Below are 23,172 nucleotides of genomic sequence, written 5' to 3'. Positions count from 1 at the left end.
AGGCACCAAACTTTTCAAATAAAAGGGGAAAAAAATAGATGGACTATATAGAACTTAAATACACTTTAAATTAGGTCACTTGATTTTTTAAAAGAGAATAACCATTTAATAACTGAAAGTCAAAAAATACTTTTTTGAGCCTGGACAATGAGTGAGGTGATGTTTTAGCCCCTGGATATATAATCATTACAGTTCATATGTTAAAAGATGATTCTTAGTCACACAGCTATGGTCCATATGCTTACTAATGCACTGACCTATCCTATATAATAAAAGGCTAATATGCAAATTGTCCCCACAGGCAGGAGTTTGACCAACTGGGAGTTAGATGTGTGCTGACCACCAGGGGGCGGTGTGAACCATGGCAGGCGTCGGTGATGTGGCGCTGGCAGTGGGCTGCAGTGGAGGCGCTGACAGCCCTGATGGGCACACATGAGAGCAGGACCGCTATGGCATGGTGGAGCAGGTGAGTGGGCAGTGCCAGGCCAAGGCGGGTGCAAGCAGGGGCCCCAATTGCCCCACTGGTTGCCCCATAGATCGGCCTTGATCGCCGGCCAAGCCTAGGGACCCTACCCTTGCATGAATTTTGTGCACTGGACCTCTAGTGATTTAATAAATTATTATTTGCCTGACTCTCCCTTGTATTGGTTTGATTTGTAAAATTGGAAACCAATTATTTTAGTTAGTGAGATCATTACAATAAAGAGTCAGATACTACGGTCATTGAGATTTCAGCCAAGGAAGTACAATTTTTGTCTGAGCTAACAGCAAATGCACATTAAGGGAATCCACTATCTAAAATCTCTCCCTGATAATGTTCTGCTTGTTTGTTTGTTTGTTTAAATTGTTATTTTAATTTTTACTTTCTTGGGATTTCATTAAGTCATTGCAAGCCTGGAAAGAAAATAGAAAATGGAAATCTAAGCTACAATTTTAGTTATGGTTTTTGACTGGTATTTTTAAAACAACATTTCATAAAGTAAATTACTATATTTCTTTAAGATATCATCAAATAAGCACAAAATAACTATGACCACTTTTAATGTACCATTATAAAATAAAAAGAACATTGTTAATCCAACAATGAAATGTCATCAAATGTAAGAAGCATCCCAATTCAGACTTGTTAGAATAGGAAAAAGTGCATTGTAGCATCAAGGAAATTCAGGACACATTGTGCTCTCCTGTTGCAGCTGGCATCTTCCCTCGGGGCAAACACTGCTTATGTATTTTCTTTTCAAAAGCAATGTTGATCTGGCCCCAGTTAGGGTACAGTTATAGTAATTTTGCTCTTCAAAGTTAAGTAGTAGTCATCGTAGCCTAAGGATTGTTTCATGACATCAGTAACTAAGCACGGCAGATGGAAAATATTCTTCTACAATTTGGTATCTGAGTTGTCATGTGGTGTAAGGAAACGGGCAATTGAGTGAGAAAATGAAGGCAGGGTACTAGTAAAATGTGGAGCACTCATTGAATACATCTTTTGGCTGTCATTTCAAAATCAAATCATTCCCAAATCTAACCTTTGTTATTTTTTTATACACTCGCATTTTCCCCCTTAATTAGCTATGCTGCTTCTTTATGTTGGCCATTGGATGTATGCAAGGTAACTATGCTGCATAAACATATTTATGTTTATAAATATAAATGTCCTGCAAATCCACTTCCTCCTGTCTTTGCAGGGGGCCTCCTCCTTGCTTCTAAGTAGAAAAAAGCTGGTATGTGAAAATCTTGAGCCAAAGACTAAGTCCCTGACTGGTTCTTCTGTAGAATGCTCCATGACAAATAGCAAGTAGGATCTGCAAACTGGTAAGCTCTGATATGTATTTGGAAATCTCTGCTGATACTTTTGAGTTGGAAAATTTCATTCAGATAAGTAATTTATTGTTGAGAAAATTTTTCTTTTATTTTCCGCATTTTAGAATATACTTGTACAGTAATTAAAAACTCACCTGGCCAGCATGGCCCAGGGTTGAATGTCAACTTATGAACCAGGTGATCACTATTAGATTCCCAGTCAAGGCATATGCCCCAGTTGCAGGCTTGGTCCCCAGAATCATTGATCGGCATGCAGGAGGCAGCCAATCAATGATTCTCTCTCATCATTGATGTTGCTATCTCTGTCTCCTCTCCCTTCCTCTCTAAAATCAATAAAAATATATTTAAAAAATAAAAATATAACACTAACACTGCCAGGATGAAATCAATGTTTCTTTAAGGTCAAGAAAACAATCTTCAAGAGGCTGAGTGGCATTCCTTTGTCATGCCAAGAGCCCATGCCAGGAGGGTCACTCTCTACTGGATTATCAGACTGTGCTTTCAACTCAGGGAATAATGCCCTCCATAGTCACTGATAGTAGCCAATCAAATTGGCTTTGAGTAGAAAATCATCTTTTCAATTTAAGTTTAATGCCCAAAGTATTCTTGAAGACACCTTAAAGTAACAATTTTTTAATCTATCTGTCACATGACTTCTAGCCCATTTCCCCTCTTAATGTTTGGATTAGATGGGAAGAATATTAATTAGTACAAACAAAATGCTCTCTGACAATTTTAATGGGAAAGAAGGGGTGTGGTATGCAGAGTATAAAATGGTCAAGAGCAGAAGAAAGACTCGAGGTGTGGGTGATTGTGTTTGTGAGAGGTAAGGGATACAGGCTATAGTTCGAGGAACAGTTAAGGAAGATGGAGGCATTCCTTCCTTCTTTAGCTACCTCCCTTGTATCTTCAAGGGCTCCATTCTGAAAAAGAAACAGAAGCCCAACCTGACTTAAACAGCCGCAGGAGGTAACACCCAGGCAAGAGAAAACCTGCGAAGTGATGTTCATTTCAACATCATTTACAATACTGAAAACCTGAAAACAACGGTCCATTAATAGGGGGACAGATAAAATACCTACTAGTATCCATCCTTAGTGGCCTAATATATAGAAAGTAGAAGGATATATAAATATTTCTGAGTATATGTCAAAACAAATATATTAAAAGCAAAACAAGCAAGTTCCATAAACTGTATGTACAGAATAATAATTTAATACTTACCTTGTGCTACCTTTGGTAAATTTGAAACCACACTCTCAAAAATAAATATAATACTGTATGGTGTGTGTGTGTGTGTGTGTGTGTGTGTGTGTGTGTGTGTGTGTGTACTGGAAAAACACACAAATTATGACACTGTTTAGGAGGGGAAGGACTTAGGGGCAGTGATTTTTATTTCTTTTATAAACAAAAAAGATGTGGAGTAAATATAATGAAAGTACCTAGCTGTTGCCAGTTCTAAATGGTAGAGATCATGAAGTTTGTTAGTACATCCATCCATCATTAGTGGCTGAAACAGACCAGCATAGCTTCATTTGTTTAACAAGGTTTATTGCTTGGCACCTATTTGTTGACTGGTTTAGCACTTAAACTTCTTAGCGATTTATTTTCAGAAGATCAGCTCACCTAGGAATTGGTGTTACTAGCAGTACTAGTAACTCGAGCTAAGTAGGAATTCATTTGTAGATGTATCTGCCCCACAGCGGTGCTCTCTCCCCGTCAGTCAGACATTCACAGGGATAAAGGGAATAAGAGAATCACTAAAGAGGATGAACCATTCTATCATGGAGAAGATGCTAATGCAAGACTCTAAGATGTGTTATTTGATATTTTCCCCAACTATTAGCTATTCTTTACTTGTCAAAATCCCACTTGTGTATTTGCTGAGGGAAATGGTTTCCATCTCAAGAACTGTAAACTACTTCATGTTTATTAAAGAAACATGTTTTGTAATCAGATGTTGCTATCATCTTACAATGACTTTTGCTTATTTCAAAGAAATGAAAATATTTACTCACACGATAAAAACAATTTGCACATATAAATTCACTACCTGCAGCCAATGAAAATGCAGAATATGTAAATGTGTTGAAAAGGAAGAAAAATATATTTTTTGTAAGATAAATTTGAACTAAAAACCTTTATTATATTTTTTAATGATAACACAGTAAAGCTAGGGTGTGCTGCAATATGGTGAATCAATTTTATTGTTTGAACATGGCACTCAGTTGTCATGCCAACCTTCTTAAACTGTAACTGGAAGGTAATCAGATGGAAATGAGAGTATTTTAAAAGAGAAACTGATAACTTCAAGGTAAATTTTGGGGTGGGGCTTCTGGTAGGACACAAAGAGACTTATTCCTTTCAGCTTGGGCCTTCATCCTGGTGGTTAATGGCAAGAACACCATAGATTTCAAACATTTAATTCAGACAATTTATTTTAAATTTTATCAGAAACAAACCTGAATATTTTTGTTGTAGTTTCAAAGAGAACAGTTAATATGTATAGAGATGAGAAAAGAGAGGAAAAAAAAATAGTACTAGCCAAGAACCAACTTTAATGTTAAACCACCTCTATATTTGGGCTGAAACTTATGTCATAGTCTCAACCAATTCTTTAAAACAATTTTAGGTAGCTAATTAGATGTTTAAAAACAAAGACATTAGTTGTTTTGACTTTATCCTTTCCTTTCTGAATATCAAACAAAATTATTTAAAAATATTTAATGTGCTAAGACAATAACATTTTAGCATCTCTGACATGATCACAAAACCACTCTTTAAAGTCCTTGAACATTCTACTTGGGACAAGGGAGAGGTTTTATATCAGAATGGAAAAACATTAGGAGCGGCATTTGCTTCTACAATTTCCACCTACTTTTAGGTTAAGCCCATTTCTAGTTTCATTTTGGGAAGAAGACTTCTGGGATGGGACAATGAAGGCCCAATATTAATGGTCTGTGCAGAACATTCAGACCAAAGCAATATAAATGCATCTGCCAGGTGTTAGAAATTGAACAAAGAGACCCAGGGGTGAGCTATTTGGGGAATAAGGATACAGCTGTCCAGTAATGCTAACCTCTGCCCAGTTAATGTGGCAGCATCTCTAGAAAACACAGCTGGCAAACTCAGGCCTGCAGGAGATGACATATACAAACAGTTGCCCAGATGTTATGCTCTGTTGTTTTTTTTCTTTAAGTATCAAAGGGCTAGTCAGTGTCTATCACAGACTGTGGTAAGTGTCTTAGCAACAAAATGGCCTCTGCAGTGTGCATCCAAGTTCCCTATTCTCACTCATTTTAGGAAACGTTTTCTCTTTAGTGAAAAAATCCAGTAAAAGTCTTAAGTCATTTCATCTAATTACAAATTCAGGATAAGCACTTTGGTTTTGCCCCAGTTATTTCAGATGATAATATAAACTAGGTTTCTCATCTATAAAATACGTGAACTGTTTTTAGATACCCTTGACTACAATCTCCTTGGGTTCTAAGATTTCCTCTCCTCATTGTTTATTTTTCCTTATTAATTGCAGGTACTCAAGAAAGGGCCAGTTATTAAATCACTTAAAATGTGTGTCTGTTTTTCTTAGTAAAATATCACCTAGTAAGGATGCATATAGCCTGTTGAGTAGAAAACACACAAGGGAAGAATTAGGTAAGGAGGGGTGGGAGGTTGGGAGATTACAAACAATCTTATCCTGGCATATGTTCTCCAAAATGGATAAAGACACACAACATAAGGAAGGTCTTGATACACTGTACTGAAAGTAACAAGAAGTAAAAAAAAAAAAAAAAGTGTTTCTTACGTCTATAACCAAAAGGAATCATGCTGCTATTACTTGGTATTCTACCTTCCAAGATGACATCTGATATTTTGAACTTGACTTGGCAACAACAACAACAACAACAAAACCATAATGAACAAACAAGCAAGTAAACAAAAAGGTTAATTCCTTCGAGTTAATTGTGAGAAGTGGACTTGCTACCACTTGCTTCCTTGGCAGGGAGAAAGACCCAAATGCATATATTCCTCTGATATTTCTCACTCCTGAGGGAGATTCTTGGATTTAATAACAAGGAACGCCTTTTCTGGATTTCCATCATTGTTCCATGAGCTTTCTATTGTTTGGGTTTACCTCAGTTTGGGATAGAAGCTCTTATTTTTCCTTTATTTAGACTAAACTATTCACCAATCTTGACTCAAAGGAGGTTTAACTCTAGTGGAAAGACTAACGTTTGAGTGGAATTCCAGGAAGAAAATTAAAGGGTTATAAAGGCATTTGATTTTACTAAATACCTTTCTATTAAACTGTACAACAATTGTGAATTACGTTTTGTCTGTGTTTGTGGAGTTGCTTCTTTTAATATGTTTTCAATAGACAATAAGACACTAAGAACCCTGGGCAGTGAATAGATGTTAAAAATAGCCACTACCTAACAATGTTACTGGAACAATGAGAGTGCAGAAAACTCTCTCACATGAGATGCCAACTAAAAACAAAGATTGGCACGATGCTGGGTCTTTGGTTCTTGTCCAATTAATAAAACATGCCCTATCCAAACTCATCCCCCTCACTTAACACTGTTTGGATTATTTGTTTGTTTTCATTCCCCCCCGCCCAACCCACTAAAATAACCCACGATGATGGATCTTATTCTCTGTGTAATTTTTATTGTTCCTTCTATTCTTAATAGCTATCCAGAGTGCTAGCAAACATTTGTATGCATGGACTATGCATATGTCTTGCTTTCTCACTCAGAGAACAAGGAAATAATTCTTCAAGAAAAACTCTTTCTAGCCAAATTACATTGTCACATCAATCAAAAGCAATAAAATACAAAATTCATTTGTTCATTTGGTAGCTAGTTGCTAACGAAACACAGCCAAAAAATTAATCTTTGCAACACAACAGAAGATCCTGAGCATTGCCCATAGGCATGAACAGAGTTTGTGAGCTCTGGGAACCACACTTCAATTCAAAACCAAAGTGCATTGCATTATTGGGAAATTTTTCTTTTTTTTCTTTTCTTTTTTTAACTTCCATGTACAATGGAATAAAAACAGTTACTTCTATTCTCGTTGTAAAAAGCCCAGTAGCTTTTCTAGGCTCATGACCTTTCAGGCCATTCAACATATTTTAAACAGAAGCTCTATCACTTCTGTCTTTACATGGTAACACGGGACTCCTGAAAAACATAAAGGTTCTGAATTGTCCCCCAAGTCCCCCAAAGGAATCAAATTAACTTTGTTTTTCTTAAAGGCCAATTTCCACAAAGAGTAGAATCTGACAGAGCAGTAAACACCATCTGAAACATTTTCAACGGTCTCAGGTCTCACCTAACTTTATTAGACATGCAAAGGGTGCTACTTTAAAGACCTAAAAGATGTTATTACATCACAGCATTTCATGAGGCCCTGAAGGATCTACTTACATTTTGCTGTCACTTTGTACCCCCCCAGAGGAGGGGCGTGGCCTTCCAGTGCATCAAATCCCGCGGAAACTAGGACCATGTCTGGATCAAACTCTTTGGCCACAGGCATCACTACAGTCCTGCGCAGTAAAAAGGCAACCAGTTACACAAGGGAACGGCGGATACCTTTAAAAATTGTGCAGTGGAAAAGACTTGGCACAATCTCAAGAACTTCCCAAGAATAAAGAAAGCGGGAAAGGAAAAGGCTATTTGAAACGGATCAAAAGCTTATCATTTCCTTAATACCGAATCAGTTATTTTAGCATCCCAATTTGTCTTTTTTTCTTTCATCTTTGTTTCTCCAAATTTAAAAAAAAAAAATGCTTTGCAGGTACATTCTCAAGCCCACCATTTCACATGCACATCTGTGGCTGCTTTATCCCACTGCCTGCCTATAAAACACCGCTTCTTCCAGGGGAGTGACTAATGTTTCTCGGAGGAAAGCTGAAGCGTCAGTGAAAACCCGGCTTGCTCCAGTTAATGAGAACTTGGTGTAAATTTGAACTATAGATTTCTTTTGGGGAAAATGTTGCTTTTCCAACTAAAAGAAAACATTTTTAAATATTTGTCATGGTAGGGGGTGACTCTTACAAAGGAAAAACATGAAATTCCTTTAATAGAATCCAGACCATAATGCTAAGTAGTCCAAGGTCAGAGACACCAGGCATGTGGCAGTCTCAGCCATGACAGCAGCCCTGCTGGCCTCACTTCGTCAGCCTTCACACTCACCTCTTCAGCCTCCTCAGGCCTCCCTCATCCCTTTCTCCTCAGTGCTGGGTTTGAGAGAGAATGCCTAATGAATGCAACTGGGCTTTATAAAACGTAAATGTTTTCTAAATGCAGGCTTCAAGACCAATGGACCATCCATAGAATTCAAATTTTCAAAACAATTTAATGAAATGGGAAAACTGGGGAGCACAGGAAATTTAAAAAGTAGTAACGTCTCTATTGTGTTTGGGAGAAACGACTAAACCAAATATTAAAATAATTATTCTCGAGTAGTGATATAATTGAGTTATTTTAAATTTTTTATATTTGCAAATTTCTAATAATAATATCAGGTTGATAGTTTAAATGTTTTGCATATAAACAGAAGGTGAAGTTACAAAATAAAAACTACTTATTTGAAACTTACCTAGGTGGAGACATAAATGAATAAAATGTTTTTCACAACTCCACTGCTATTATCCTATATAATAGAAGCTTAATATGCTAAGTATCTGGTTGTCTGTTCAACCAATCAAAGCATAATAGGCTAATGATATGCTAAGGACACTCAACCGCTCGCTATGACCTGCACTGACCACCAGGGGTCAGACAACCAGTTACTATGACCTGCACTGACCATCAGGGGGCAGACGCTGCAAGCAGTAGGAGCGTCTGCTGCTGGGGTCCAGCTGATCAGGACTGAGCGAGACAGGCCAGACACGCCCTGGAGCACTCCCGTGGTCCCTCCTCGGCTGGCCAACCTCCCACGTCATACCCTGGCCTCAATCGTGCACTGATGGGGTCCCTCAGCCTGGTCTGTGCCCTCTCACAATCCGGAACCCCTCAGGGGATGTTGGAGAGCCGGTTTTGACCTGACCCCACAGGCCAGGCAGAGGGACCCCACTGGTGCACAAATTTGTGCACGGGCCTCTAATAGAAATATAAAAGCTCAATCCTTCAAACTCATAGATGTGCATGTAAGTGACTTCTGTGGAAGTCCTTCCAACAATTGGAAAGCACTCATATCTGAATTGGCCCATCAGTGAAACTAAGTCAAAATATAATTATGCTTCCTATGCACAATTTCATTCTTCCATAAAATTAAAAATCTCTAATATAGCTACATTATCAGGAGCAGTTTCACCAATTCTTTTCCTTCCTAAAAATACCAACTCTTACATTACAATTTTCATGAAAGTGTCATATATTACCAATTCCCTACTTTTCATATGAGTGAAATAGCCATGTGATGTATGTTGGGTATCAGATATTGGAATAAGTCGTCTCAAACAATCAAGAATGTTTTTATCTAGGTACTTTATCTATTTAATTCAATTAATCCTATGTGTTCCCTTAGATAACATACAATACTCTTAGGAAAATATGAGTAGATGAATGAACAAGATTGCCCATCCATCACATGCATCATAGCAATGCATTTTCCATCTCCCTTCCCTCTGTTTAGAAGTTTTCTCCCTTCCTCTTCTTATCTCCCCAATCAATCTACACTTGGAAGAGTGATTGAATGGTAAACATCCTCAAGTTAGAGCTCAATTATTACCTTCTCCACAAAGGATCCGCTCTGCATATGGCTATTAAATATATATATATGCATTATTGAAGGACAAAAACAGGAAATAGGAGACAAGGATTGCCAATGTAATTTTAGAATATTGAAAACACAGTGCTGATCTACAAAAGGAAAAACTAAAACATGAATGTGTCTACACATTTGGGAGTATAATTGAGAAAAACAAAGTAATTTTTCTTAAATAGAACAAATCCTCAAAAGCATTCATTTACAATTTTTATTTATTTATTTTGTAAATATGGTTTTATTGATTTCAGAGAGGAAGAGAGAGAGAGATAGAAACATCAATGATGAGAATCGTTGATCAGCTGCCTTCTGCATGCCCCCTACTGGGAATCAGCCCACAAACCAGGCATGTACCCTGACCGGGAATTGAACCATGACCTCCTGGTTCACAGGTTGACACTCAACCACTGAGTCACACCAGCTGGACCATTTATAATTTTTATCTGAACAGTTGGGTTTTCTGATTAAAGATAGCAAACAAAGTATGTGTTTGCCCTCCATCTTTCCTAATATCCCACTGCAAGGAAAGTATACAAACTCATGGTTTTAAATACAGGGGTGGACAAAAAAAAGTATACAGTTATAATACAATAATTAATAAATAATAATACAAGAATTAACTGTGTTTCACCTACTCACAACTGAAAATCTATTTTTGCCCATGCCTGTATATAACACGTAAACAGACACAGAAACAACTGATGTGTGTATGCGTGGTTTCTTATTTATTTGCTAAAAGTAATGACAGTCCAGTAGTAAAGAGCACAGTTAGTGCCCAGATCTTGTTTTCTAATATCAATCTTCAATGGAAGGATCCAGGGATCCTTGGAGAGGTGGTTGATTCCAGGACTGCATCAGGGAAAATAGAAGGCATTTCTGGAACATCTTGTGATGACAGAAAACAGTGAAATGCTCAAAAGGGATGGGTCAGGTCAGAAGGGAATATGGACCAATGGGAAAGAGCACCCAAGGGCCAAAGTTGGAACAACTGGAGGAGCAAAATAACTAATGACAGTATTGGATTATAATCCAAACAGTCAAATTAGTATCCATGAGTCTACACAGAGACTTAACAATAGCAGAACAAATAGAGAAAAGAAGAAAACAGTTCTGTCTTATAAAAACTTTCAACTAATAACTCAAAGGACTAAAGAAAATAGTAAATCACTATTTGAACAAGACAGATATAACTGATGCAGGAAAAAGCCACGGAGGGATGCTGAAATCAGTGGACAAAAGTTTGAGAAGAAACATGAGATTTACATAATACCAAAGTATTTACCCTAAATATTATAAAGAAAAAAAAAAACAGAAAGGAAGAGGAAGAGAGAGAGAAACATTGATGTTAAAGAGAAACATCAATCGGCTGCCTTCCACAGGCCTCCTACTGGGGATCAAGCTCACTACTTGGGTATGTGCTCTGACCTGGAATTGAACTTAGGACCTTTTGGGACAATCCTCAACCAACTGAGCCACACCAGCCAGGGCCAAACAGTGATTTTAAAAACACACACACACAAATTTCCAGAAGAGGGAAATAGACTGGGTGCGTACTTAAAAAATGAAACAAAAAAGAAAGCTACCTGAACATGACTCATGGCACCAGAGAAGAAATAAGAAACACTCCACGCAATGAAACCCTCCTGGGAACAAAGCAAATATAGTGAAGGAAATGAGAGGCAGGACTGACTACAAGAAGTTAAAGAAATGCTACCTGGCTAAGGGGACCAGGACTACATCCCAACACCTTCATCGCCTTTCCTCTGGGCCAGCAACCAGTGTTTATTCTAGGCAAATTAATCAGAGACTCTCTCTTAGGAAACGGATGTGTCTGGAGAAAGCCAAGGCTTCTAGTGTGGATACTGTTGCCCCAAATACAGTCTTCCTTATTTTATCACTTAAGGAGATTCAGAGACTGTGAGCCATCTTCAGGAATGCTCACTCCAAAGTGAAGGGTTTGGCCATCCACACGCTCTATCCCACACCAGCTGACATGAGCTCCCAACTGACCCATTTACACAACCACAGGGAAAAATGACACCAGTTCCTACTTTCATAAATATTCATGTCAAAGCAGAAACTTCCCAGCATATAAGGAGAGCCAGTAGTCTGAAGAAAAAGGAAAGATTAAAATAAACATAAATATAAACACCTTTAGAAAAGCAGAGATAATTCAGGCAACAGAAATAATAATCTCAAAGAGATTCAAGGAAAGATTTTATTTTTAAAACACAGACATGCTGTTATGAAAAAGAACAAAGAACAAGGGAAGCACCCCGAGATAGAAACTACAACTGCATAAACTAATAGAAGGTCTGAAAAAATAAAATTGAAGTAATCCCTCATAAAAGGAAACAAGTGAATAAACTATATAAGTGGGAAAATATGAGACATAGAGGATCAATGCAGAAGTCCTATATTTTAATAGGGTCCTTGAGAATGCTGAGAAAAGAGAAAACGTTTTCAACTAATGATAGTAAATAATTTTTAGAAACTGAAAAATAATTCAAGTCTACAGTTCTGATTAGGCCAACCAATGCAAAGCTCTGTATATAAAAACATATACATACTTAGACATATTCTAATAATACTTAAATCCCCAGAGATCCTTACAAAAGAAAAAAGTCACCCTCAAAAGAGACGAAGAATGATATTGACATCCAAGTCCAATCAGCAACACTGACTATCTCCACATTGTGAGGGAAAATTATTTTTAAACTTTAATTCTACTGCCAGCCATTCCATACTAGCAATCAAGTATGTCACTTACATAAAAAATACTTTAGAAGATATTTAAGGACTCAGAAATTTCATTCCAAATCACCCTCCCTGAATAATTTCCTTGAGAATGTACTTCTGCCATCAAGGAAACAAATCAAAGAGACAGACAGGCATAGGACCAAAGTAGCGGACAGACCATAGGAGCGCGATAAAGAGGGCCCACGGGTGATTTGAATACTTATTTACTTGCTAGTAAACAGATGATGGAAGCAATGATAACGGCATATATGCCTTGTCATCATCACCTGCCTTCTGGAAATTCTGTCCTGCTGTCAACCCTTCGCCTCTTCTCTACAAGTCATCTCCCAGGTGAGACTCACAGGGTACAATGAAATCATAAAAATAAAAAGAGACAAAAATACCACTGTGACCACTACTAATAAAAGGAGACATAGATCATGCAACCAGACACTAAACCCTGTAAGGAGAAAAGGCTCCCATCTGGATTTCCTTCCGAGAAATGGGATTCTGACTTGGAACCTCCCTAGTTAGAATCAGATCTCTGGATTTCTCTCGTCTAGTGGCCAATGGGCAAAGAACTGGCTGCACTGAGTCACGTGTCGTGCTTCAGCAGAACCAAGCAAGCGATCTCCCATGACTCCCCTTGGTGTGTGCTGGGTGTAGGATGTTACTCACTCACTGGGTATGCTCAGTGGAGGGGAGGACTGCTCCGACTTTAAGGGAAACAGAAGGCATTTTAAAGCACATGAAGGCATTATACCCCATAGAGCTACTCAACAATACCCTAGTTTTCATTCAGAACTCATTCATGAGCTCCTGTTATGTGAGAGGCATTGGGATTATGCCAGCATTCAAAGATATGAATAAGCTGTAGCTCTGCCCTCAAAGAGTCCATAACTGAGAAGAATGTGCCCATGGACAGCCAGTTTGTTAGACTTTGGGCTTCATTCTGCATAAGAAGGGAAAAGGGTGGTTTGACGAGAGCAGTGATGTGATCAGATATAGGTCATTTCTGTCCTCATCAATTAAGCAACGCATTTGAAAGTGTCCTTTGGAAATCCCAGGTCTTTTTGACTTCTGAGACAGCAGATTCTGAACCCCTGCATAATATAGAATGGCATATTATAATCATGCAAATATGGATTATAGGTGAAAAGCTAAGCCTATGTTTTTCTTTATAGTTTAATTGTACATCATTGCTGGAAAGCATCAGATTATAAAATTGCACATTTGCAAATGGCACAGGACTTCTGTTCTTTTTAGATTTTTCTAAAAAGGGCACATGCCACAGGCACACATTCTCATCCATGTGTACATGCTGTGCATGAAGTGCGGGAGAAGGATGCTCCCAAGGGAAACTCTTCCTGACAGTTCCTGCTTGGACAAGTGGTGGAGGCAGCACCTCAAAGAGCTGCCACTAATGGCTCCAGGGAGCGGCTGTGGCTGCGGGCGCTTCATGTTGCCCCCAGGACTGCACTCACCACTGGACCCGTCCCCTTCTGGGGAAGCACCAAAGGAAGGCATACGGAAGCGGCTCAGCACTGAGAAACACGTTGATTGGTTGCCTCCTGCATGAGCCCTGACGAGGGCCTGGGCCAGGGAAGAATCTCAACCAACGTATGTGCCCTCGACTGGAATTGAACCCGGGACTCTTTGGTCTGCTGGCTGAGGCTCTATCCACTGAGCCAAACTGGCTAGGGCTATCTTTAATTATAAAAGCATAATAGGCTAATTAGACCAGACAGCTGAACGACCTTCTGAACGTCATTCCAGACATCCTTGCGGATGAAGCTGCGGCAGCGGGGCCGAGGCAGAGGTGGTTAGGGGTGATCAGGCAGGCAGGCAGAGTGATTAGGGGAGATCAGGCAGGTATGCAGAATGGTTAGGGGTGATGAGGCAGGCAGGTGAGTGGTTAGGAGCAATGAGGAAGGTAGGTAGAGGCAGTTAGGGGTGATCAGGCAGGCAGGTGAGCAGTTAGGGGTGGTCAGGCAGGCAGGCGAGCAGTTAGGGGTGGTCAGGCAGGCAGACGAGCAGTTAGGGGTGATCAGGCAGGCAGGCAGAGTGGTTAGGGGCAATGAGGTAGGCAGGCAGGTAATTAGGGAAGATGAGGCATGCAGGCAGAGTGGTCAGGGGTGATCGGGCAGGCAGGCAGGCAGATGAGTGGTTAGGAGCCAGCAGTCCCGGATTGTGAGAGGGATTTCTAACTGCCAGTTTGGATCACAGGATTGGGCCTAATCTGGCAGTTGGACATCCCCCAAGGGGTCCTGGATTGCGAGAGGGTGCAGGCCAGGCTAAGGAATGCCCCCGCCCCCTGCCCACACAAATTTTGTGCACCAGGCCTCTAGTTTCTTTATATAACATTTTGTCTACTTTCCTCTCCTGTGTCTACATGCCTTTACTTTGTCTCTATAATTCTGCTCAATATGAATTTCCTCTTATCTCAGTATTTTTGTTCACTAGATGTTCTGTGTCTAGTTCTTTTGCATCTGTGCAAATCAAGCATTAGAATAGGAACTCTGTCCAGACAAAGGACATTATTCTTCAAATCATCTTACTTTGATGAGCATTGGAACACGTGTGGAGGGGAGGGAGAGCGCGGAATGTGGGGTTTCTCCAAAAGCCTGTAGAAAAAGGGACCAAATTCTGCAGCACCTGCAACTGAGTGCCATCTCAAAACTGAATTATCTGGCCTCAGTTATGACTGTAGAAAGATCAAAGGATTCCAACTCAAGACGCCTGGTTCTGGTTTTTGGCACTGCTCCTAAATGTATGACCTTAGAAAATTGTCTTCCTTCAACTATTAGTTTCCTTAACTATAAAAAAGGGTGGTAGAGGGATTTATCTAGATCAGTGGTCGGCAAACTCATTAGTCAACAGAGCCAAATATCAACAGTACTTCTTCAAAATAGACTCACCCAGGCCAAAAATCAACTTCTGCGCATGGGCCACAAAGTTTCAATCGCACTGTACGTGTGCCCACACGTGGTATTTTGTGGAAGAGCCACACTCAAGGGGCCAAAGAGCTGCATGTGGCTCGCGAGCCGCAGTTTGCTGACTGTGGATCTAGATGGTCTCTAAAATCACACAAAATATGATTTTTTTTTTATGTCTCAAAGCTAAGACATCAAAGGGGCATTTTGTTCTTCTTCTTATTCTCTTTTATATTTGATAAGAAAATTCATTGCCTGGGGGCTGGGGGTAGGTGAGAATATTAGTTGAAGGTGGTCTAAAGGTACAAGCTTCCAGTTATAAGTTCTGGGGATGTTATGTACACCATGATGACTAGTTAAAAATACTCTATTGCATTTTTGAAATTTGTTAAAAGTAAATCCTAAATGCCTCACCACAAGGACAAAAGAAGTGTCACCTTAAAAAAGAAAAGCCCTAGCCAGTTTGGCTCAGTGGATAGAGCGTTGTCTTGTGGACTGTAGGGTCCAGGTTCAATTCTGGTCAAGGGCACATGCCTGGGTTTATGGGCTTGATCCCCAATAGGGGGTGTGCAGGAGGCAGCCAATCAATGATTCTCTCTCATCATTGATGTTTCTCTCTCTCCCTTTCCCTTTCTCTCTGAAATCAATAAAAATATATTTTTTAAAAAAGTGTCACCTTGTGAGGTGACTGATATTAACTAATCTTATTGCTGTAATCAATTTGCAATACATGGTTCAGCAAAAGTAGGGTTACAGTTGTGAGTATGCAAAACAGTTTATTCTTGTATTGTTATTTACTAGAGGCCTGGTGCATGGATTTGTGCACCAGTGGGGTCTCTCAGCCTATGCTGGGGTCCAACCCCAGCGGGTCCAGGGGTCCCCAAAGGTGTGGACGGAGTCGGCGAAGAAGGAGTGACACGGAGACAGCGTTCAGTTTATCAGCAGCCCAGCCAGGATCTCTAGCCAGGATCTCCAGCCAAGTTCTGGTCTCGATCTCCAGAGAGGTTCTGCTGTTTATTGTCTTGTTACATCCGTATTTATCCCAGTTGATTTTAATCCTGTCAATTTCTAGGGGAATCCTGTTCCAGGGGTTCCCAAAGGTGTGGACGGAGTAGGCGAAGACTCTCCACCCTCTTCCTACGGTGGAGTCCTATCCATCCCGAGTGTGGGGCGCTTACCTAGGGGTCCCTGTTCGGGCGCCAGATGCTGGGGTCCAACCCCAGCGGGTCCAGGGGTCCCCAAAGGTGTGGACGGAGTCGGCGAAGAAGGACTGACATGGAGACAGCGTTCAGTTGATCAGCAGCCTACCCAGGATCTCTAGCCAGGATCTCCAGCCAAGTTCTGGTCTGGATCTCCAGAGAGGTTCTGCTTAGGATCTCCTGCCAGGTTCTGTGTCCATGTTCTCTTGCTAGGTTCTCCAGGTTCTCCAGCCAGGTTCTGTAGCCATGTTCCCTCGCTAGGTTCTCCAGCCAGGTTCTGTCCAGGTTCTCCAGCCAGGTTCAGTCACCAGGTTCTAGTCGTGTTCTCTTGCCAATTTCTGTAGTCAGGTTCAGTCCAGGATCTTTTGCCATGTTCTCTCGCTAGGTTCTGTCTCTAGGTTCTGAGGCCAGTTTCTGTCCAGGATCTTTTGCCATGTTCTCTCCAGCGAAGTTCTTCTGTCTCTAGAGAACGTTCTGTGTAGGTTCTGTGCCTAGGTTCTGTCTCTCTCGGTTCTGTCTTCTTACATCTGTATTTATACCAGTTGATTCCAATCCTATCAATCTCTATTTCAAAGGTTAGGGCATTTCTTATCTCCATTCCAGGGAGTAAAGATTATGTAGCTTAAGCATGACTGTTCATAGTTAAAGTGATTAATTTCCCACCTGGCACTTAGTTAAGAGGTTTTATTCCCTCCCTAACTTCAGGGGAAAATCCCTACCTGGGTAACAACCTTTCTCAGAGACCTTGGTTAAAACACATAGTGCCAAGAAGGTGAGCAAACATATTAAAAACAGTATGCCATATATGCCAGGTCCCTTGAAACAGCAAGCATGGACCGGCTCCCGGCAAGCCTAGCCTGCAGGGATTGGGCAAAACCAGCTCTCCGACATCCCCTGAGGGGTATTGGATTGCAAGAGGGAGCAGACCAGGCTGAGGGATCCTACTGGTGCAAGATCCTACTGGGGAAGGACCTTGGGAAGGCTCCAGGGCATGTCTGGCCCATCTCACCCAGTCCTGATAGGCCAGATCCCAGCAACAAACTAACCTGCCGGTCAGAGCGTCTGCCACCTGGTGGTCAGTGCACACTGTAGTGACTGGTTGAATGGTCGAACGGTCAGACACTTAGCATATTAGGCTTTTATTATATAGGATTAATTAGTGTATTATTTTTCATATGAACAACTGTAAACCTACTTTTAAACCAACCTGTATATACTTATATCAGATCATTATGTTGTGCACGTTAAAAAGTTATATATCAATTATATCTCAATATACTATTAAAAAACCCATTGCCTGAAGCTCAACATTTTTTTTTTTTAACCTTTATTGTTGAAAGTATTATATATGTCCCTTTACCCCCCATTGACCTCTCCCATCCCACCCCTGCCCTCTATCCCAGGTCTTCACCATGCTATTGTCTGTGACTATGGTTTATGCATATACACATATGAGTTTATTGGTTGATTATTTCTTATCAAAATCTTTATTACATACTCGCTGACTTGACATTATATTTTCTGATTTCAATTCTACCAGTAAGTATGTCTTTCCTTTGATGACTAGAGACTCTAGAGTCAAATGCAAATCTCTCTAAGAACAAAGTATTTATTCCTAGTGCAGAATAAACATTTTTAAAGAGACTGGAGTTCTCAATATGAATTCAGTTAGTTTATATTTATGATTTTGCTACATTAAAATGCTGATTATAATACTCTGTGTTTTGTAAAGAATGAATCCTTGATGAGGATAAGGAAACTATGTACAAACCACATACTTTAAAAATTTAAATAATAATAGGTCTAAGATCTAATTATATTGCTAAGTGTGTGTATACCTTAATACCACACAATATATTCTAGGAACATATACCTTAACTAAATATCTATGTATATATACTTATATGAATATAATATCTAATAATATATATATTCATAGTCCATAAAGTTCATTCTTTTAATACGAGTTTGAAATATGACATTTGGTAAGTTTACTTTGCTTTAGAACATTAAAATATCATTTCTAATTTTAGAACTCTGTCATTTAAGAAGAATGAATACTTGAAGGGACTAAGGGACTTTCCTTGCCTAAGATGTGTCATATGGCCAGTAACAATTTTGACTAATTCAAAGTTATTACTCAATGTGTCTGGGAGCTGGGAGTAAAAACTTTCTCAACAATAACTCTTCCTGGCTTTTTGGATGCTGTCAATGAGTGTCATATTGTATTTATATTATTATATTTGCTGTCCCTCTGAATGTGTAATGATGCTGGCTTTCTATGCAGACTCCACTCAAGCATAGCAAGCTGAGAAAAATTATAAGGTTACTAGCCTATCAAAATCGATAAAGTGAATCTTCTGTAATTACCACAAACAAATACGGTGGTAACAAAATTAATAGATTTTGCTTTTGTTGAACTCTATTTTGAAATTTGGCATAGAAAAATTAACAAACCAGAATGAGGAAACTCTGAGACATGCTTAATTTGGAGTTTTTAGAAGTCATTCAAGAGTTTATATTAAAATTTTATTGCCATGAATATTCTTTATTTTGCAATATAGAATGAAATGTATAGATGATTATATATGTCCATTTCCAATCATTATTTTATGAAAGTACATAAATGCCATGCATTTTAATATGCCAAAAATGTGGCTATAATTTTTGCAAGAGTGGTTTTCAAAAAAATATTTTATTATGATTCCAAATGTGGGTCCAGTAACTTACAGATGGTTTTCTGTCTTTGGTTTCAAAAGTATTGCTAAATCATTTCTTCCAAATTTGCAAAAAAGTGAGGGCTGGAAAAGAACAATTGGTATGCCACTATCCAACTAACAAAGGACTGAGTCATAGGTAACCTCCGCTGAGGCAAAAGAGGAAGGACTAAGTCTTCTCCAAGGTTATGCACCATTGATTTCCTCTTAAACCCCTTCAAAATTGCCTGTAACCCCCCAACTAGAATGCGTTTTTCTTGATGGTTACAATGAACAGCTATGGAGATGCTAGTCTCATAACATTTTAAACTCAACTTATCTTACCCCTATTTCATTACTCCTCTCATCCTTCCTTCTTTCCTTCTTTCTTTTCTCCCTTCCTTCTCTTTCCTTTATTAATTTTCTAATTTCTCTCTCTTCTTAGAACAATTCATTCTTAAAGGATATGAAAATAAGTTAAGAAGACTTTGGAAAATTTGCACACAAATCAGCTCACAAAATTTTCAATTTTATTTTCTTATGTGAAGACCAACTGGATAATCAAGGAAGAAAGTATGTTCAAAGAACAACATAGTCAACATATTCAGGAGGAGAGGCAGAACAAGCCCCTGCAACATGTCTCTTTCCAAATCTTTGTTATTTTTTGTTTCTACAGCAACCTTGTGATTGTAAAACACTGCTGTAATGAGTAGAAAAGAGAACACCAATGACAGTAAAATGCTCTTGTAACTGAAATAACAGAGAATTGTTTAGAGAATTCAGAAAGGCTGACTTTCTTTTTTTTATTAATGGGCTCAGAACAGGACTACGTCTACCTAAATCAATAGTAAATTTCTCCTCCAAAGGGACAATAAGATGCTTATGACACATGCGCTTTGGGAACTTAATTATGTGCCCATTTCTTGTTATTATTTTCTTTATCCAAAAAACCCCTCAAGAGATTTTACTGCCATCAAATCAGTCATAGGGATTTCTCTGCTTTCGGTAGGGTGCAATGGAGAGCTTAGTACACATATTGCATTTCCCATCACCCGAGGCGCACAGAATATTCTTTCTGTAAAGTTTCAAATGGGCCTCTCTTTGGTCTTTGCACAAGTGATTGCATTCCATAAAATATTATTGCATGAAGCCAAGGGATCCTGGTTAAAAATTAAACTCAGTATTCCAATAAAATTCAATCTAGACTATATATTCATACACACACACACACACACACACACACACACACTTAAAGAGAATGTTAGCCATTATATTTCTTCTCAAAAGAAGAGAAGATGGAGCTTTGTAGGCATAAAAAGAAGGAGAAGGAAAGGTCAAACTTTACTGTAAGTAAATGTTCTGTGGTTTATAAAATTTACAAAATAAATTACAGCATGACATCCTTTTCAAGGAACTGTTTGTGTCTTTGGAAAAAGTGTGTATTATTTTTGGTCAACTGCACCTTTTGATGTGGCCTTTCTGAGGGAGGCAGCGGCATCATCAAGATTTTTTTCTTTTAATTGCGTAAAAATATGAGACAAACAAGACAAAAGGCAAGCTCATTTAGTAATTTAAACCCCTAAGACTAGCCATAAAGAGATCAAGAAGGAAGGAAGAACTTGGAGCTGAATGAAATCTGAGTTGCAGACTGAGTACCTCCTCCATCAGGAGACCAGCCCCAAATCAAGGAGTTTTCATTTTATTCTCATCTAAAATGACAGGCGAGTAGGATTATTCCCAAAGCTAAAGAAATAATACGTGTATGTTAGAGGCAAGTTAACTCTTTTCTTCTAGCAACAATACAATTATCAACCATTTTGACAATGCGCCATGTGCCAAGCATGGAGTTAGACAATTTATACACTATCTCTAATTCTGTAATGCCTACAATATATCTGAAATCATGTATTTTGATCCCCCATGTTATAGATAATTAAACTGAGACTCAAGTAAGCTAAAAAAAATTGTCAAGTTGATTCAGCAAGTAACTGGCATGGATTGGGAGTCAACCCCAGATTTGTCTGAATCCAAAGACCAGGTTTTCACAAACCTAACAATTTCACTGCCTGTTAACTGCATTATTGGATGACAAATCAATGTTCTAAAATGCTCTCCTTCTGTGAGGAAATGGAGGCATATCACTATGTATCACACTAGTCATTTCAATGTTTCTGTGAGTTAGAAATGAAGCAGGGATGCTATGCACCATTTTACAAGAGATGGCAGAAATGATACTGACTATGAACATTTATTCTGCAGTAACTTATCTCCAGGCACAATTCCAACCACAATGTTCATTCCACTAAGGAGCTTAGACTTTCCATGGTGTCCTGGTAGAGTAATCGGTATTTACTCTTTAAGTAGTTGTGACAAACATATAACATACCACAAATAAGTTAGACTCTGGATTGCCAGTTGAATTAGCACCAAAAAAAATACCTCAGTACACTCAAACATTCCACGTACGTGTAAAAATATGTTGATCATATCCATTTTCCAAAAGCCTGGCTCCTTATACACAGATAGCTAGCTATGTGACTATTTTATAAAACTTGGAGGTTGTGGTGGCATGTGGATGCTGCTGTAGAGATACAGTGACATTCCAAATGAGCATCTGAACACTTGGCAGGAACAGAGATTCTGGAGGATAAAAAGCTTGAAGACTAATCTTCCTTTGTCCATGCATGTTTATCTTACAACCAAATAATCTTCTACAATCACCTGTACGGCATTTCTGCACCCTCATGTCAAAAAGATTTAAGTTGACTTTAAAAGCCTTTCCAAGGAGCATATATTCTATAGATATTTTCAAATTGGTTTGTGTGCATCATATTCCTGTTTGAAAACAAAGTTGAAGCTGACTCTGACAGTTTTCTTATTCATACATTTGTTTATTCATTCATTTAACCAGGTCTTCATTAAGCATCTACGCTGTACCTCATTGCCAGCTGGACTTCATACTATTATGATAGATTTCCATACTTAAGGAGCTCACATGGCATATGTGAAATAGATCTATAAATAAATTTCTCCCAGTTCAAAGTGATGTTCTCTAATATTGTTATAAATTTTTTTACTCCCATTTCAAAATAAGTACCTTAATATATATACATATATATATGTATTATATATATGTATATATATATATGTGCATATATATATATATATATATTGAGTGTCCAGATTATTATGACCACCTGACGTTTGTAGGCAAATTAGCTATAATTTCGCGCTGAAGTTGCTAGAGGGCCAAACCATTATAAATAGGGAAGCAGGTTGTTTACCAAGACAGAAGTGATTTTTTTCTGAAGATATGGGAAAACAACTCGATTTAACAGCCTTTGAACATGGGATATATTAGAATGTGAGTGGCCAGATTATTATGACCACCTGACATTTGTAGGCAAGTTAGCTGTACACTGCATCGTATGGGATATGGAAGCCGAAGGCCTATTCGAACACCTTTGCTATCTGCAGTTACCAAGATAAAACGTCTCCAGTTCGCACAGGAACACAGGATTAGACAGTCGAGCATTGGAAAGAAGTCATGTGGTCCGATGAATCACGTTTCCAGTTGCATCATGCAGATGGCAGAGTGAGAATTTGGAGGAAACAGCATGAAAGCATGCACCCCACATGCATGAGTACAACCCTTCAAGCTGGTGGGGGCAGTGTTATGGTTTGGGGCATGTTTTCCTGGCATGATTTGGGCCCTTTAATTTGTGTGGAACAACATCTGAATAGCACAACATGCCTAAGTATCATTGCTGATCAAGTTCATCCTATCATGTTGATGGCGTATCCCAATGGAGATGGCTTCTTCCAACAAGACAATGTGCCATGCCACGGTGCTCGTATTGTGCAGGAGTGGTTTCAAGAACAGGAGAGAGGCCGAAACCGGTTTGGCTCAGTGGATGGAGCGTCGGCCTGCGGACTGAGGGGTCCCAGGTTCGATTCCGGTCAAGGGCATGTACCTGGGTTGCGGGCACATCCCCAGTGGGGGGTGTGCAG

General features: G+C 39.2%; 1 protein-coding gene across 4 annotated transcripts in view; it reads right to left on the bottom strand.

Annotated features, from left to right (window-relative positions):
• Window positions 1–23,172, bottom strand: part of HDAC9 (histone deacetylase 9) — an 847,690-nt gene that overhangs the window by 111,115 nt on the left and 713,403 nt on the right. For all 4 annotated transcript variants that reach the window (XM_081102525.1, XM_081102526.1, XM_081102528.1 and 1 more), the window contains one exon: window positions 7,251–7,369. In XM_081102525.1, coding sequence (XP_080958651.1) covers window positions 7,251–7,369 — 119 coding nt within the window. The remainder of the gene's footprint in view (window positions 1–7,250; window positions 7,370–23,172) is intronic.

Source organism: Myotis nattereri (assembly GCF_964212035.1).
Source record: "Myotis nattereri genome assembly, chromosome: 11".
NCBI lineage: Eukaryota > Metazoa > Chordata > Mammalia > Chiroptera > Vespertilionidae > Myotis > Myotis nattereri.
Note: the sequence above shows the minus strand (reverse complement) of the source record. Positions and strands in the feature narration are given on the sequence as shown.